At 45.9% G+C, this 13,237-nt stretch overlaps 1 protein-coding gene across 1 annotated transcript in view; it reads right to left on the reverse strand.

Moving 5' to 3' along the window:
• The window catches only part of Lamb1 (laminin subunit beta 1), a 63,133-nt gene that overhangs the window by 26,053 nt on the left and 23,843 nt on the right, over positions 1-13,237 (reverse strand). Inside the window, exons 13-17 of the mRNA XM_052185999.1 lie at positions 4,768-4,903; positions 3,244-3,402; positions 2,159-2,286; positions 1,872-1,995; positions 674-878 (exon numbers count right to left, since the gene is read on the reverse strand). Of these exons, the coding sequence (XP_052041959.1) occupies positions 674-878; positions 1,872-1,995; positions 2,159-2,286; positions 3,244-3,402; positions 4,768-4,903 (752 nt within the window). The remainder of the gene's footprint in view (positions 1-673; positions 879-1,871; positions 1,996-2,158; positions 2,287-3,243; positions 3,403-4,767; positions 4,904-13,237) is intronic.

The raw sequence follows: 13,237 nt of genomic DNA on the forward strand, positions 1-13,237 counted from the left end.
TCCCTTAGCTCCAGAGCTCAAATCTCTGATGACATTAGAGCCCTGTGACCTCTGAGGCTGGTCTGATCTTTTCTAGAGAAAACTTTCTGTTAGCTGATGCTTTCCTGACTCTCAGTCCTCAATGTCCACAGCCTACAGACAGGCTATAATCCTCATACAGTGGGTCCAGTTACCGTTTGCTGGCATTTAGTCTAGGCTCCACTCCACAGTTACCTGGCAACAGCCAGGTGTGCCTGACTCACTGTAAAAGGGGCTGCTCGACCCCTCCTCCCTCTCTTTCTCTTGCTCTTGCTCTGTTCTCTTGCTCCTGCTCCCCATCTCTCTCCGTTCCCCTCCTCCTCTACCCCCTCTCTCTGCCTTTCTCTCTCTCTCCTCCTTCGACTCCCCTCCCCACGCCCTGAATAAACTCTATTCTATACTATACCATCATGTGGCTGGTCCCTCAGGGGGAAGGGATACCTCAGCAGGACCCGCAGAGACACCCCCACCCCAGGCCAACTAAACCATTTATAATAATAAAGACAAACTAGGTTAAGATCCCACATCCCTCATGCTGTCTTACAGGGAGGTACAGGTGTGTACCCCAATGTACCACCCAGTGCCTGAAACATTGCATCTATAACTGTACACTCTTAACTGTAGCCGCCTCTGCAGTTGCTTAAGCAAGACCTACCAAGGCCCGTCTGGTGAATCAAGGCAGAGATGCTGAAGATGATGTTTCTGCAGACATCTGTCATAGGTGTTTTTACCACACTCCGGCTGTTCTCCAGACACCGGTAGCGCTGGAAGGTTTCCCAGGCACTGTTGGTGACCTCCCCATCTCCTGAGCCTCCGACAGTGAAGATGTCCAGCGATTTGCAGTAGGGCATGAGAACAAGCTACAAGTGAACGAGAAGAACACGGTGACCCCAGCGATGTGCCCGCATCATCAGCCACGGCAAGGAATCATGCCAAACTGATACAGCCTTCTGTGCTGGGAAGAGTGCCGGATGACACTCGTGACTTAAGGGGGAGAACCCTTTCCAGTCATAAATCTTCTGGCCAGAAAATACTGAGACAGATTTCATACTGCTTGGTGGGATTTGAAACAACTACCGCTGAAGCGGTTCGCAGAGTTGCAGGGAAGTGGTTTGAACACAACCTTCCCAGAAAGGTAGACCCCTATTGTAAGTGTTACAGCTCTGAGAGGGAGGGAAAGGCTACCCAGTGGGCGCTTTTCACGGCTCTGAAGGGAAGGTTTCTCTGAGAGAGGTATTACAGGTCTAAAGGAAAAGGTATCCTGGCAGCTGGGCGCCAGCATACTGCAGAGCATACTTCACTCATGAGATTTATTGAAGGAGACACAGGGAGGCTGCCTCTGCTATGGGGAGAAACAGCAGGTAACTGGACAAGACACAGGCTTATATAGGGTTTTGGGGGGAAGAGTTTTCCAGGGTAGAGATTCCTAGGGTAAGGATGGGTCGGATTTTACGCTCAGGAATTGGTAGATTTTCATGTTTAAGGACTGGTGGGCTTTTTTGTTTTGTTGTTTTTGTTTTTTCAAGACAGGGTTTCTCTGTGTAGCCCTGGCTGTCCTGGAACTCACTCTGTAGATCAGGCTGGCCTCGAACTCAGAAATCCGCCTGCCTCTGCCTCCCAAGTGCTGGGATTAAAGCCATGCGCCACCACCGCCTGGCAGGACTGGTGGGTTTTAGTCACGGATTTTCACCAGGAAATGGGATCTCATCTGTCACCCTATAGCTATAAGCTCTAGAGAGGCAGAGAGGACCCATTCCGCCTCACTGCCCACCTCTGTCCTTCCACACAATACTGGGGTGGCAGCTGGGGCTTTCCACGAGGCTCTCTGATTTGGACAGGAACCTGGTACTCACTGAGTCAATGAGTGTGTAAGGGCTCTCCACATCACTGCCCGAGGCCGTATACTGGGGCAGCTCCAACCTAACCGTGTAGTTCATTCCCTTCTCAAAGCACACAGGGCGAGGGAGGACGACGTATCTGCCCCCCAGACAAGAGAGAGACACAAGAGAAAAAAAAGCAACATTTAAACTTCCAATAATAGCAAAAGGAAGAAAAACAAGAGCTTATGGTGATCGTCCAACAGACGGCCTTCCATAGCCAGTGACTCAGTCTGTAAGCCCCCACTGACTGCCACACTGACCTTGAGCCGGGTGACAAGGACACCACCTGGTTGTCATCATCGGGAACAGTGTTACCACAACGGCTGCTGGTTGGAATCTTCCCCGGCCGCTGTACAGTGATGACAGCTTTCTCCCAGTGGTCCGGCAGCTAGAACAGGAAAACAAAGAATCAAAACGAGTATCCGGTGCTAGCCCACTGCAGCCCGTCCAGCTAGGAAGACCTCCCCACAGTGGCTAAGTTTCATTAGAAACCAGACCGCCTGCTTGCTTTCTGTCCCTTAGGCTTCCTGCTACTACCCAGCTCCAGCCCTAACAACTGCTTCCTCCCAGTGAAGCTCATGTAAGGACAACCTCCTGCTCAGTACACAGCTGGAAGCCTTTCCTGATCCTGGTCCTTTCTCCAAGAGCAGCTCTGACCATGTCCTTTTTCTAGCATTAAGAGTGATTCTCAGAAAACCCTCTTCACATCTCCTTTTTTCCCTTTGAATCAGCTGGTCAAAATTCTACTTAGGGGCCGTGTGCTTTGTACACATCTCTAATCCCAGCATTCAAGAGAATGAGGCAGGATTTAAGCTCTTAGCCTCAGCTACAAAATAAGACCCCATCTCTAAAGAAAAACAAAAAACTAAACAAAAAAAATGGTTAATAAAAATTCCCACTCATCATAATAGGCCTAGATCTGGGAATTCCCACTCCTGCCCTAGATCCGGGTCTTTAGAAAACATTCTAGAAGCCCTGGCCCAGTGCCCTGTACATGACTCTTCCAGTACCACTTTTTTCTCTTATAATTTCACCTTCGGCCTTTTACTACACTAGGGGGAACAGTCATTGGGCAGCCAGGTCTCAGGGGGAGGAAAGCTTTTGATACACCATCATTACCACCTTATCTCAGCCAGGTTAAGGGCCTAACAGGAGATTGCTGGAGGAGAAGCTGGATTCAAAAAGTTACATGAAGGAGGTTAGAAAAAAAGAGTGGCTGGTATCTATTTCAATGCAAACTCGTCTTCACAGAATGTTCTAGTAGCTATTAGGAATAATGTTTTTTTTTTTTAGTAACAACCCCCTAGGCCCCGCCGCCATGATGTATACTGATGGTTTTCTTCACCTGTGGCTCATAGCGAATGAGGATTTCATACTCCATGGAATACGGTATGTTGTCAATGAAAAACTCCAAATAAGCCCCCTCAGGCACTCGGACGAAGCCAGGTCCTGTCCAGGAAGGAATGCGGTCCTGAATGTACTGCCTTTCCACCACAACGACTCCCTGGGGACAAGAGGACACTAGTTATTCCTTGTATGAAATGGAATGCATCTCCACCGCACAGCCAAAGTCCCAAGATTCAAATATTCCCTGAAGATAGTTAAGTCATCTTTAGGTTTGTGATTCTTTCCTCTCACATAAACAGGTAAATGGTTTGCTTTCACTTCTGTTGTTGGAGTCATCTTGGAACATTGGAGATGGAAGTCAAAAGTCCCGGACGTACTTCTATGACATACCAGTGGATAAACAAAGGAAAAACAAAACACAGCGGCTTCTGAGCAATCTGGAAGTGGTAAAATACTCCAGCATCTAGTGCCGTATCCTGGGCAGTCCCTTCTCTCTCTTCCTCCCTCTTGTCAAGTACACAAAAGGAGTGTGATATGCTGGTGTGATGGTTCGTATATGATTGGCCCAGGGAGTAACCCTATTAGGAGGTGTGGCCTTGTTGGAGTAGGTGTGTCACTGTGGGTGTGGGCTTAAGACCCTCACCCTAGTTGCCTGGAAGTCAGTCTTCAACTAGCAGCCTTCAGATGAAGATGTAGAACTCTCAGCTCCTCCTGCACCATATCTGCCTGGATGCTGCCATGTTTCTGCCTTGATGACAATGGACTGAACCTCTGAGCCTGTAAGCCAGCCCCAATTAAATGTTGTCTTTTATAAAACTTACATTGGTCATGGTGTCTGTTCACAGCACTGAAACCCAAACTAAGACCGCTGGTGAGTCCTCCCTAATGATGGGTCCACTCTAGTAGAGTACTTCCACTTAGTACATAGAACTGGTGTCTGGTCATCTCCAAAGATGGCCACCACCAAGTCCTTAGGGAGGAGTTTTCCTCACCAAGAGGCACTCCCTGTGAACTCCCAGGGACTTGTGACTACTGAGAGAATCTAGCACTTTAAGAGTTCTGGCAGTTTCTTTCTTCCTTACTACTGCAAATCAGAAACCATGCTGTGAAGATGATCAAGTCAACAAGTCGTGTGAGAAGAAGTCTCGACGCCAGCTGTGTTCCAGTTAAGCTTAAGGGCCAGACATACATTAAATCAGTAAAGTTTGGGATGGTAAGCAAAGTATGTCTGGGCCTACAGGATGCCAGATCTATAATGACTCTCGAGCACAAACAGAGAGAATAGAAAATTCTTGTTCTTGTAGACAGACCAACCAAAAGCCTTATTAGAGGACTCTCCAGAGCCTACTTGTGAATCCCAGATCAACTTACATTTAAATACCACAGCATGTCCCCACCCTTATTTCCGTGCTGACAAGATCTAAAAAACACTTAAGTGACATCTTTATGAAGCATGTGCATCCCGTAACAGCCCCCTCCCCCAGTGCTACTCCACCCAGCTGCCGGAAGCTCCCCTACTTACAGGCCCCAGATTGGCTTCCTCAGCTTCGTAGATGTAGTGGTCCAGGGTGGTGAAGTAGTAGCCGGACTCCACCTCGTTACACTGCCGTCCAATCATGTGGGGCAGGCAGGAGCACTGGCCGGAGTCCTCAGAGCAGCTGAGGAGGAGGCAAACGCTCATCAGGGCTTATGGTAGGCACCGATGAACCCACTACAAGTCCTTCTGCATTCAGTATCAGGCTTTGCATGGGCCAGTATTTTCATATTTCATTCAAACAATAAGGTATGTGGGGGAAAATAATACCTATAACACGAATCCCAGATTTGTCTAAATACATGATCCTGAATGTTCTCTGGTCCGGACTTTCACTCTCTTCTCTTGCCCTAGGCTCCGTCTACACCCCATCAAGACTTTCTGCAGGTATTACAAAATTGTTTGCTTTGGAATCTTACTTATACTGTTTGCATTTTCTTTGTGGTTCCTTCATTTTATCTTACACGTATGACTGATATGCCCGCATGTATGGTCATACCACATGTATTCCCGGTGCTGGAGAAGGCCAGCAGAGAGCACTGGATTCCCTGACACTGCAGTTTAGACAGTTGTGAGATGCCATGAGGAGCCTGGGATTTGAACCCAGTTCCTCTAGAAGAACAGCCAGTGCCATTAACCACTGAGCCATCTCTGTAGCCATCACTTTTGCTTTGCTTTTAATTACAACTCCTTTTGTGACCTCAGATCCAAATACCCAACTCCCTGATAGATATCTTTGACTCAGCTCTCCCAGAGTTTCCTCAGAACAATGGATCCAAAGAGGTCTTCCTCCCCTCTGTGTTCTCCACTGGGCTGATGACATCCAACTCCACACTGAGTCACCAAGAACCAACCTCAGTGTTCTTCCCCTCCACTGGACATGCTCTGTTCTCTCAGTCAGCAAAGTTTTCTAATTGGTATCCTTGTCAAATATGGAACCTCAGTACAACTCCTTCACACGTCTGCCCCTCACTGCCTTTCCGGAAGGCACCAACCATGTCATTTTCGGATACAATGCATAATTGCAGGTGGGCTATACCTTCAAGTTTGGTCCTTATCAGCCTAATGTTTCCCCCAGACCTCACCAACCAAGCTGCAGGGCTTGCAGCTTTCAATGCCCTAGAGACTGTGTCTCCTCCCTGGGCTCGGGCTGTTCCTTCATCCTGCATGACCTCTCTACCGAGCAGAGTACCTACAGGTTCAACTTCCCTGCTGTGGCATCTTCTGACCACCAGCTCCTGTTCCACAATTCAGGCTCTCTTGCTTGCTACTGCCTTACTTCTGTATGCTTACTATTTACAGCAGAGCCTGCCATTTTCCTCAAGTGAAGGCACTGAGCCTTCCTTCTGATCCTACTCATTAGAGCCTAGACCAACTCCCAGAAGGCTTCAGTCAGTGGTGTGTTTGGAGACTGTGATTCTTCCTTACTTACATATAAAACTCATTTGCTTTCTCCCTTATCTTAATCATTGGCAGATCTCTAACCTGCAGGGGGACTGGAATCCTCACGGCGGGACTGAGCTTCCACACCCAACTGGCCACGCCCATGTCTACCCAAGCCTAGGGCTCTGCACATGGAGTAAGCTCACTGAACTGTGGATGGACCAATGAATGAAGGAAAGTTCTAAATAAAGGAGAGATTTAAGGTAGATAAATTCTTACAACATATTATTTTAGATAATAAATTCATCTGTATGAACTAATGTATTTATGTTTTCCATCGCTCTATTTCTTTGACTCTTCCCATGCTAGCATTTTATTTTATTTTATTATTTTATTTTGTTGGTTTTATTTTCCTTAAGATGGGAGTCTCTGTAAATAGCATATTCTGGTCTGGACGTTGCCATCCTCCTACCTAAGCCTGAGTGCTGAGATTTCAGACTGAATCGCCACACCTGGCTTCAGGCATCCATCTCCACTCCCGTAAAAGTCAAGATGTGATTTATAACCCTACTTAAGCCCACTCCCAAAATTTAGTGGAAATCAAGCCCCAGGCAAATTGCAACTCCAGCAGATGGAACAGGCCTCAGCTTGCTTGAAACATCTCACCTGGCTGTCACGGGCCAGTGGACATCCTTGCTTGTGTAGCAAGTCATTACCCAGCAGGATGGGAGTTCTTAAAGCCACAGAACCAGTTCCCAGGAGAGGAGAGTCTGCTCTAATTAGGATCCAGCACTTTTCGCCCAAGCCACTAACAACTGTCATCTTCAGAAATTCAGCCACCAGGTACTGCATCGTATGGACGGCTTCCTCTACAGCAGATGTGCCTGGAGGAACCGAATGAACCACCAAAGGCGACTGACTAGCTCCCACCCTCATGAGAAAAAGATCAGTGAGAACAGACGAGGACCGAGGACGGAGATACTGACTGACTCTTAAGCCGCTGTCTCTGGGCAGCACAACTCTAAATGTACAAGGATCCCAGGAAGACATGATCGCATGAAAAGATCTAGAAAGACCTTGCTTCTCACAGCTCTGTGGTCGATCACAGTCTCGTGACAGACTGGAATCACTGCCACTGACAAGCAGAGCTTCAATTCCACACTCCTGTTTCCGGAGCCTCCCTGGGCTATATCCGTCCCCACATAAATGTTCTTCATCCTTACAGCTCAGGAGCCCAACCGCTATGCTGCCATTCCAGCATCAGGTACGGCTCTCCCGACTGTACCCAGACTCCTTCCACCACTCTCACCACCTTCCCAATCTTTCTTAAACACTCAGATTTTAAATCCTTTCTCGTGGTATGAGAGAACACTTTATTCTTCCTCAATCCAAACATGTTAGTCTTAGTTCAAGATGTCCCTGCACTTAGCAGTCTCCTCTCTCCAGTCACTGCCACCATCTTAGGCCACGATATCACCATCTTCTAAATCTTCCTACACGGACCTCTCCCGTATTAACCATCACTGGCCAGCTCACCTTCCCACAGCCCAGGAGTATTTCTCTGCACCTCATCATGCCGGGTGGATGCGGCCGCCTGGCTTGCTGTAGCTCCACAGCCCATGCTCTGTAAAACAGCTGCTGGTCTTCCTGGCACAGCCCCGTGCTTTCAGACGAGCCACACTCCTCGTACTCTTCAGCAAATATTTACTAAACAAATATTGTCCCTGGAAACTGTGCGTGCTGGCATGGGTGCCCCCATGCCTGACTCCATCCTAACTTGCTTCTGAATCAACCCTTGCGTTCACTGGGTGAGGCCATTGTTTATGGGTAAATAACATGGGGCGGAGTGGGGAGGAATGTCTCGCTCCTCAACTTAGAATTTAATTGGGAAGAGAAGCAATGAAGCAATTAACTAAGTCAAGATGTAGCCAGGAGCAAAGCACTCTGGGTGTCTGATGGAGAAGATTAAGGGAGGCTTCCTAGATGATGTGGCCCTAAAGCTTGGAGGATGGATCTGATGTACAGAGGAAAGATGCGAAGATGAGAGCAAAGAAGTGGAAGAACTTGACCCTTAACCTTTACCCTCTGACCCACCCATTCCCACCCCCTAACTTTTACCCTATGACTCCCCCATCCTTACCCCCTAACCTTTACCCCATGACCCACCCATTCCCACCCCCTTAACCTTTACCTTCTGACCCAGCCTTCCCTACCCCTTAACCTTTACCCTCTTTCCTCCCAGCTACAAGGCCATGAACATTATTCTGCTTTCAAAACTCATTCACAAATCCAAGTTCTTCCCTAACAAAAGATGACATGTAACCATTCTTTACCAACCTCTATTAAAACAAACAAACATTACCCGTCAGAAATGCTATATAGTTTTTCACACTCCCAAAACAAGTTTTCCTGTAACCTAAATACAGAGTCTATTTGTTGTTGAATCAGTGGCGGAAGATGACATAAGAGAAATGAAGGCTCTGAGCCACAGGACTGGCCTGGAAAGACACATTTATCCTCCCTGGGTCCTGCTGGTCCGTGACCTCACATGGCAAAAAGCACTTTGCAGATGTGATGAAGGGCAGGAGGCCTGAAATAGATGTGACACAGTAGTGGATTATCTAGGTGGACTCAGTCCAGCTACATGGGCTCAGTCTAAGTGTGAGCTTAGAAAGCTCAAAGTCCATGGCTTTGAGGAAAGTGGAAGGGGGTTGTGAATCAAGGAATGCGGATGCCTCTAGAGGCTGGGAACAGCCTGGCCTTTCTGTTACATCCAGCAGAAAACAGGATCACCTCATGGCTTCAAGGAAACTACCTGAAACCTGAATAAGCAGGAAACCTTCTCCCCTATTGTCCGTGGAAAGCAGTGCAGTTCACCAGCGTGTGCCTGTAATCCACAGAGACGGCTGCCCCGCCCAGCCGCAAGATAGTAAGTGTATGTTATTTTCAGCAACTAAAGTGTGGTCATTTGTTCTGGCAGCAATCAAAAACTAATGCAGGCTCTAGGTTTCCCAATAGGTCAAGGCTAAGATTATTTAGCACAGATTTCTCACAAATGCAGACATTTAAAAGTTCTAATGGAAACATAATTGCTTTCAGTGACAAATGAATGAGCAGGAAAAGTTCAAGTCCAGCTTTTCTCTATTAACAATGAAAACTTTTAAAGTATTAAAAAGCAGCATTAAGCAAAGTAAGAGCCAACGGCTGTGACTGACTCCAAATAAGAGCTGGTTCACCTGGAGACCACCCAGCAAGTCTTCTGGTAGTATCACCTCCATTGCAACTATACTTCCTAAAAGGAAGGTAGGCTATCGGAAACCCCTTAATGTGAAGCTGAGGGAAGCGTCTAGTAACCTCGGCTCTAACTTCACAGTTGGTAAATTTTAGTCCCTCGATGACGGAGCGTCTGCACGCCTCACAGCGCTGGGGGAGACTCGAAGCAATAGAAACAAATGTAAAAGAACATCAGGAGAGTGTTGGGAACTTAAAGTAGTATGCTCCTTTCAAGACACAATGGAGGACGGAAGCTATAGCTCTGAGCTCCTGCCAAGACATAGCGGGCCACAGGCCAGACGCCCAGGGCCGACCTAAGGGCTAACATTTAACCTAGAACATTTGGAAGGATATTACAGAGATATTTTAAAGTACTGTTTATCTAGCAAGCACTGCCACTAATTCTTATTCATTCATTAAAGTAAACAACCTGGACAAAAATTCATTAACCTGGCTTTAGTTATTATGCTACTTAAAATAATTAGATCTTAGTTCTTGAAATACTTAAAAATGCAGATTATTTGTCAACATACTAGGCATGGATGACTAAGTCTTTACTGTACAACTCAAATTCCACTTGGCTAGCTGTACATAATGTTTTAAAGTATCTTTTACTTGATTCTGCCCCTAGCTAAGATAAGCAAAGGGTGTTTGAGTCATATTTAGAGACTGCTTCACCTAAAAAGTATGTATGTAGTTACTACATCTTAAAACCCCTTTGTTTCTCAGGTTCTCTTACTCAGTCAACCTTTATTCAATATTAATATGTGTCCACAGAAAAGGGAAGGGGGCTGGTCATATGGATCAGTGGGTAGGGTGCCTGCTGATCTGAAATCCATTTCTGGGACCTAAATGGTGGAAGGAGAGATATAACATACCAAGGACTGTCCTCTGTCTTCTGACCTACACACGTGTGCAGAGTTTAAGGACAAGCCTAAGCAACGCCTTCAGAACTCCTCTTGGAGGAACACTGAAAATGACTCTACAGGACTCCGTAGGGCTGTGGGGCTGGAAGGTATCTGTCTGTTTATCTATCTATCTATCTATCTATCTATCTATCTATCTATCTATCCATCCATCCATCTCTATCTATCTCTATCTATCTATCTATCTATCTATCTATCTATCTATCTATCTATCAAGGCTTTGCCCCACCCCCCACCCTGCCTCAACAGAACATTGAGTCTCATCACTCTTGCTAGCCCAGGGGACCACCTGCTTTACAGTTCTCACTAAAAGTTTTTTGATGAACATATTTCTAGTATTTGAAGTTTTTGCAGGAGAGATTAGAAGATGGGCCAGGGTGGAGACCAAGACGAGAAGAAGTGTGCGTACAATAGAGAAAAGCAAGTGAACAGAGACCATGAAGGGTCAGGGAGCTTCAGGCATTCCTGAATTGTATGTAGTGGCCACGTCTATCTGTTCAGGAAGGACTTGGCTAACAGCTGTGAGTAGAGAAGTTGGGATTACACACTGTGGCAGACCAGAGCCTTCCCTCCCTGTGCCTATGGAATCATCTCAGCTGTTTCCCGTCAGGAGTTTCTAAGAAAAAAGTTCTCTGGAGAAAGAGGCCACGGGCCATATTGCATTCCCAGTATACTCTGAAACAGAACACACCCAAAATAAAGAGGCCAAAGAGAACACATTCTTGAGATCTTGTGTCTCAGGCCTTCCTAGCAGACTATGCAGTTGGAAATGAACTTGTCAGAGAGTCAAGTTTTGAGCACACGAAGGTTGCTCAATCAATCAGCATGTTCTCTAAGGGAAGACTGAGGCAACAGAGAAACATCTGTCCCTGCAATCACTGACACTCTCCCCGCCAGATGTTGAGTTTGATTCAGTGACAGAAACCAAAGCTCTTTTTAGACTCAATTGTGGTTACCTCAATTCTCACGACAAAGAACAACCGGCTAAAAACATACATTTCCATAGAGATTCACACATTTTATCAATTCAAAGAACACTAGCATATTTCAGGAACTAAAAATAATATGTAAAATTCATGAAAATCTATTTTCCATCTATTACATTAGTGAAAAAGGATTGCTGCTACCAGCTAAGGCTGGGTCCAGGGGAGCCAGCATTTCTGTGACAAGCAGAAGGGAAATCAGCTGGTTTAATCTGTCTGGAACAATATAACACTCTGAAAATGCAAGCATGGACGCTCTTGACTCAGCAGTTTTGTCACTGATACTCTGTTCTACAGAGACGCAAGTACTTACCAAGACATCTTCAGAGAGCTTCACAGAAGCACATTTAAAAGGAAAGATGTGAAATTACCATACAGATGTTTTTTTACCTGATAGATATGAAAACCATTGAAACTAGAGACGTGGATGAGTATAAAACAAAGATTCTGGGGCTGGAGAGATGGCTCAGCAGTTAAGAGCACTGACTGCTCTTCCAGAGGTCCTGAGTTCAAATCCCAGCAACCACAGGGTGCTCACAACCATCCATAATGATCTGATGCCCTCTTCTACTGTGTCTGAAGACAGCTACAGTGTACTTACATACAATAAATAAATAAATCTTAAAAAAAAAAAAAAAGAAAGAAAAGACAAAGGTTCTACAAATGGAAACCTTGCAAGTTTATGATAACCTGTTTAGGGCCAGCTAGATCATTCAGTAGGTTAAGGGACTTGTTACCCTGTGTGATGACCCAAGCAGCACAGTGGAGTCAGAGACTCAATTCTCTCTATTGTCTTCCAACCTCCGCATGTGTGCTGTGGTGTGTGCACACTTATGGACACAAGTAAGTGAAATTAAAGGCAAGTGGAAAATCACGGGCTGGTTTTCTCTTTGAAATTGTCTATTAAAACATAAATAAAAGGCTCAGTGCTGTGCAAGAGGACCTGAATTTGCATCTCCAGAACCTAGATAAGTGTTTGGCAACCTACCAGGAATCCTCTCCTCCCAAGTCAAAGACAGGGGATCCCAGGGCAAGCGGGCTAAGCGGCTAGCCATATAGCCCCTGGGTCTGACTGGCAGTGCACTTCTAAAGATAAAGTGGGAAAGCATGCATGAAAGACTCCTGTTCAAAGCTCAGGCTGCCGTAAACATGTGCACATGTATGCACGCAGCGCGAGCACACACACACACACACACACAGAGGCACACAAAGAAACCAACAACAGATAAAGCCTAACTTCATTTAAAAGCAGATGAGAAGAAAACAACATGAATTTTCAGCAGGCATATTCCACTCTTACTATTAATTTTGAGGGAGCAACAAGAAACTGCTAACAGAGGCACTTCTAGGAGAAAGGTGGAAAAGAGAAAAGGAAAAAAAATGTGCTTTTATTTCAGTGTATAGTGCTGTGAACTGTCAAACTAATATTTTTTTTAAACTGTGGCCATGCATGGCTTCCATAATTTAAGAGATACAAAGAAAACTACAAAACTGAACAACAGGGTTATTTAAAAAAAAAAAAAATCAAGACAAAGTTCCTAGATTTAAAAAAATTATCTTTTTGAGGTTTGTCATTATGTGCATGTGTGTTGTGTGTGTGTGTGTGTGTGTGTGTGTGTGTGTGTGCATGGATGCAGGTCCCATGGAGACCAGAAGAGGACACTGGAGCCTGCAGCTTGATAACAAGCAGTTAAATGGGTGCTGGGAAACAAACTCGGGTCCTCTGCAACCACTAAGCCATCTCTGGGCCAACATACAAGATTCCAGAACTCACTCCCAGCATGTAAGCGACCCTGGAAATCACTGAGACAAATGACTGGCAGGTAGGTACTCAAAGCGAAGATGAACATACTTTACAAACTTTCTTAAGTGACTACAAAACCTTAGACTCCC

The sequence above is a fragment of the Apodemus sylvaticus genome, chromosome 6 (assembly GCF_947179515.1).
Source record: "Apodemus sylvaticus chromosome 6, mApoSyl1.1, whole genome shotgun sequence".
Lineage (NCBI taxonomy): Eukaryota > Metazoa > Chordata > Mammalia > Rodentia > Muridae > Apodemus > Apodemus sylvaticus.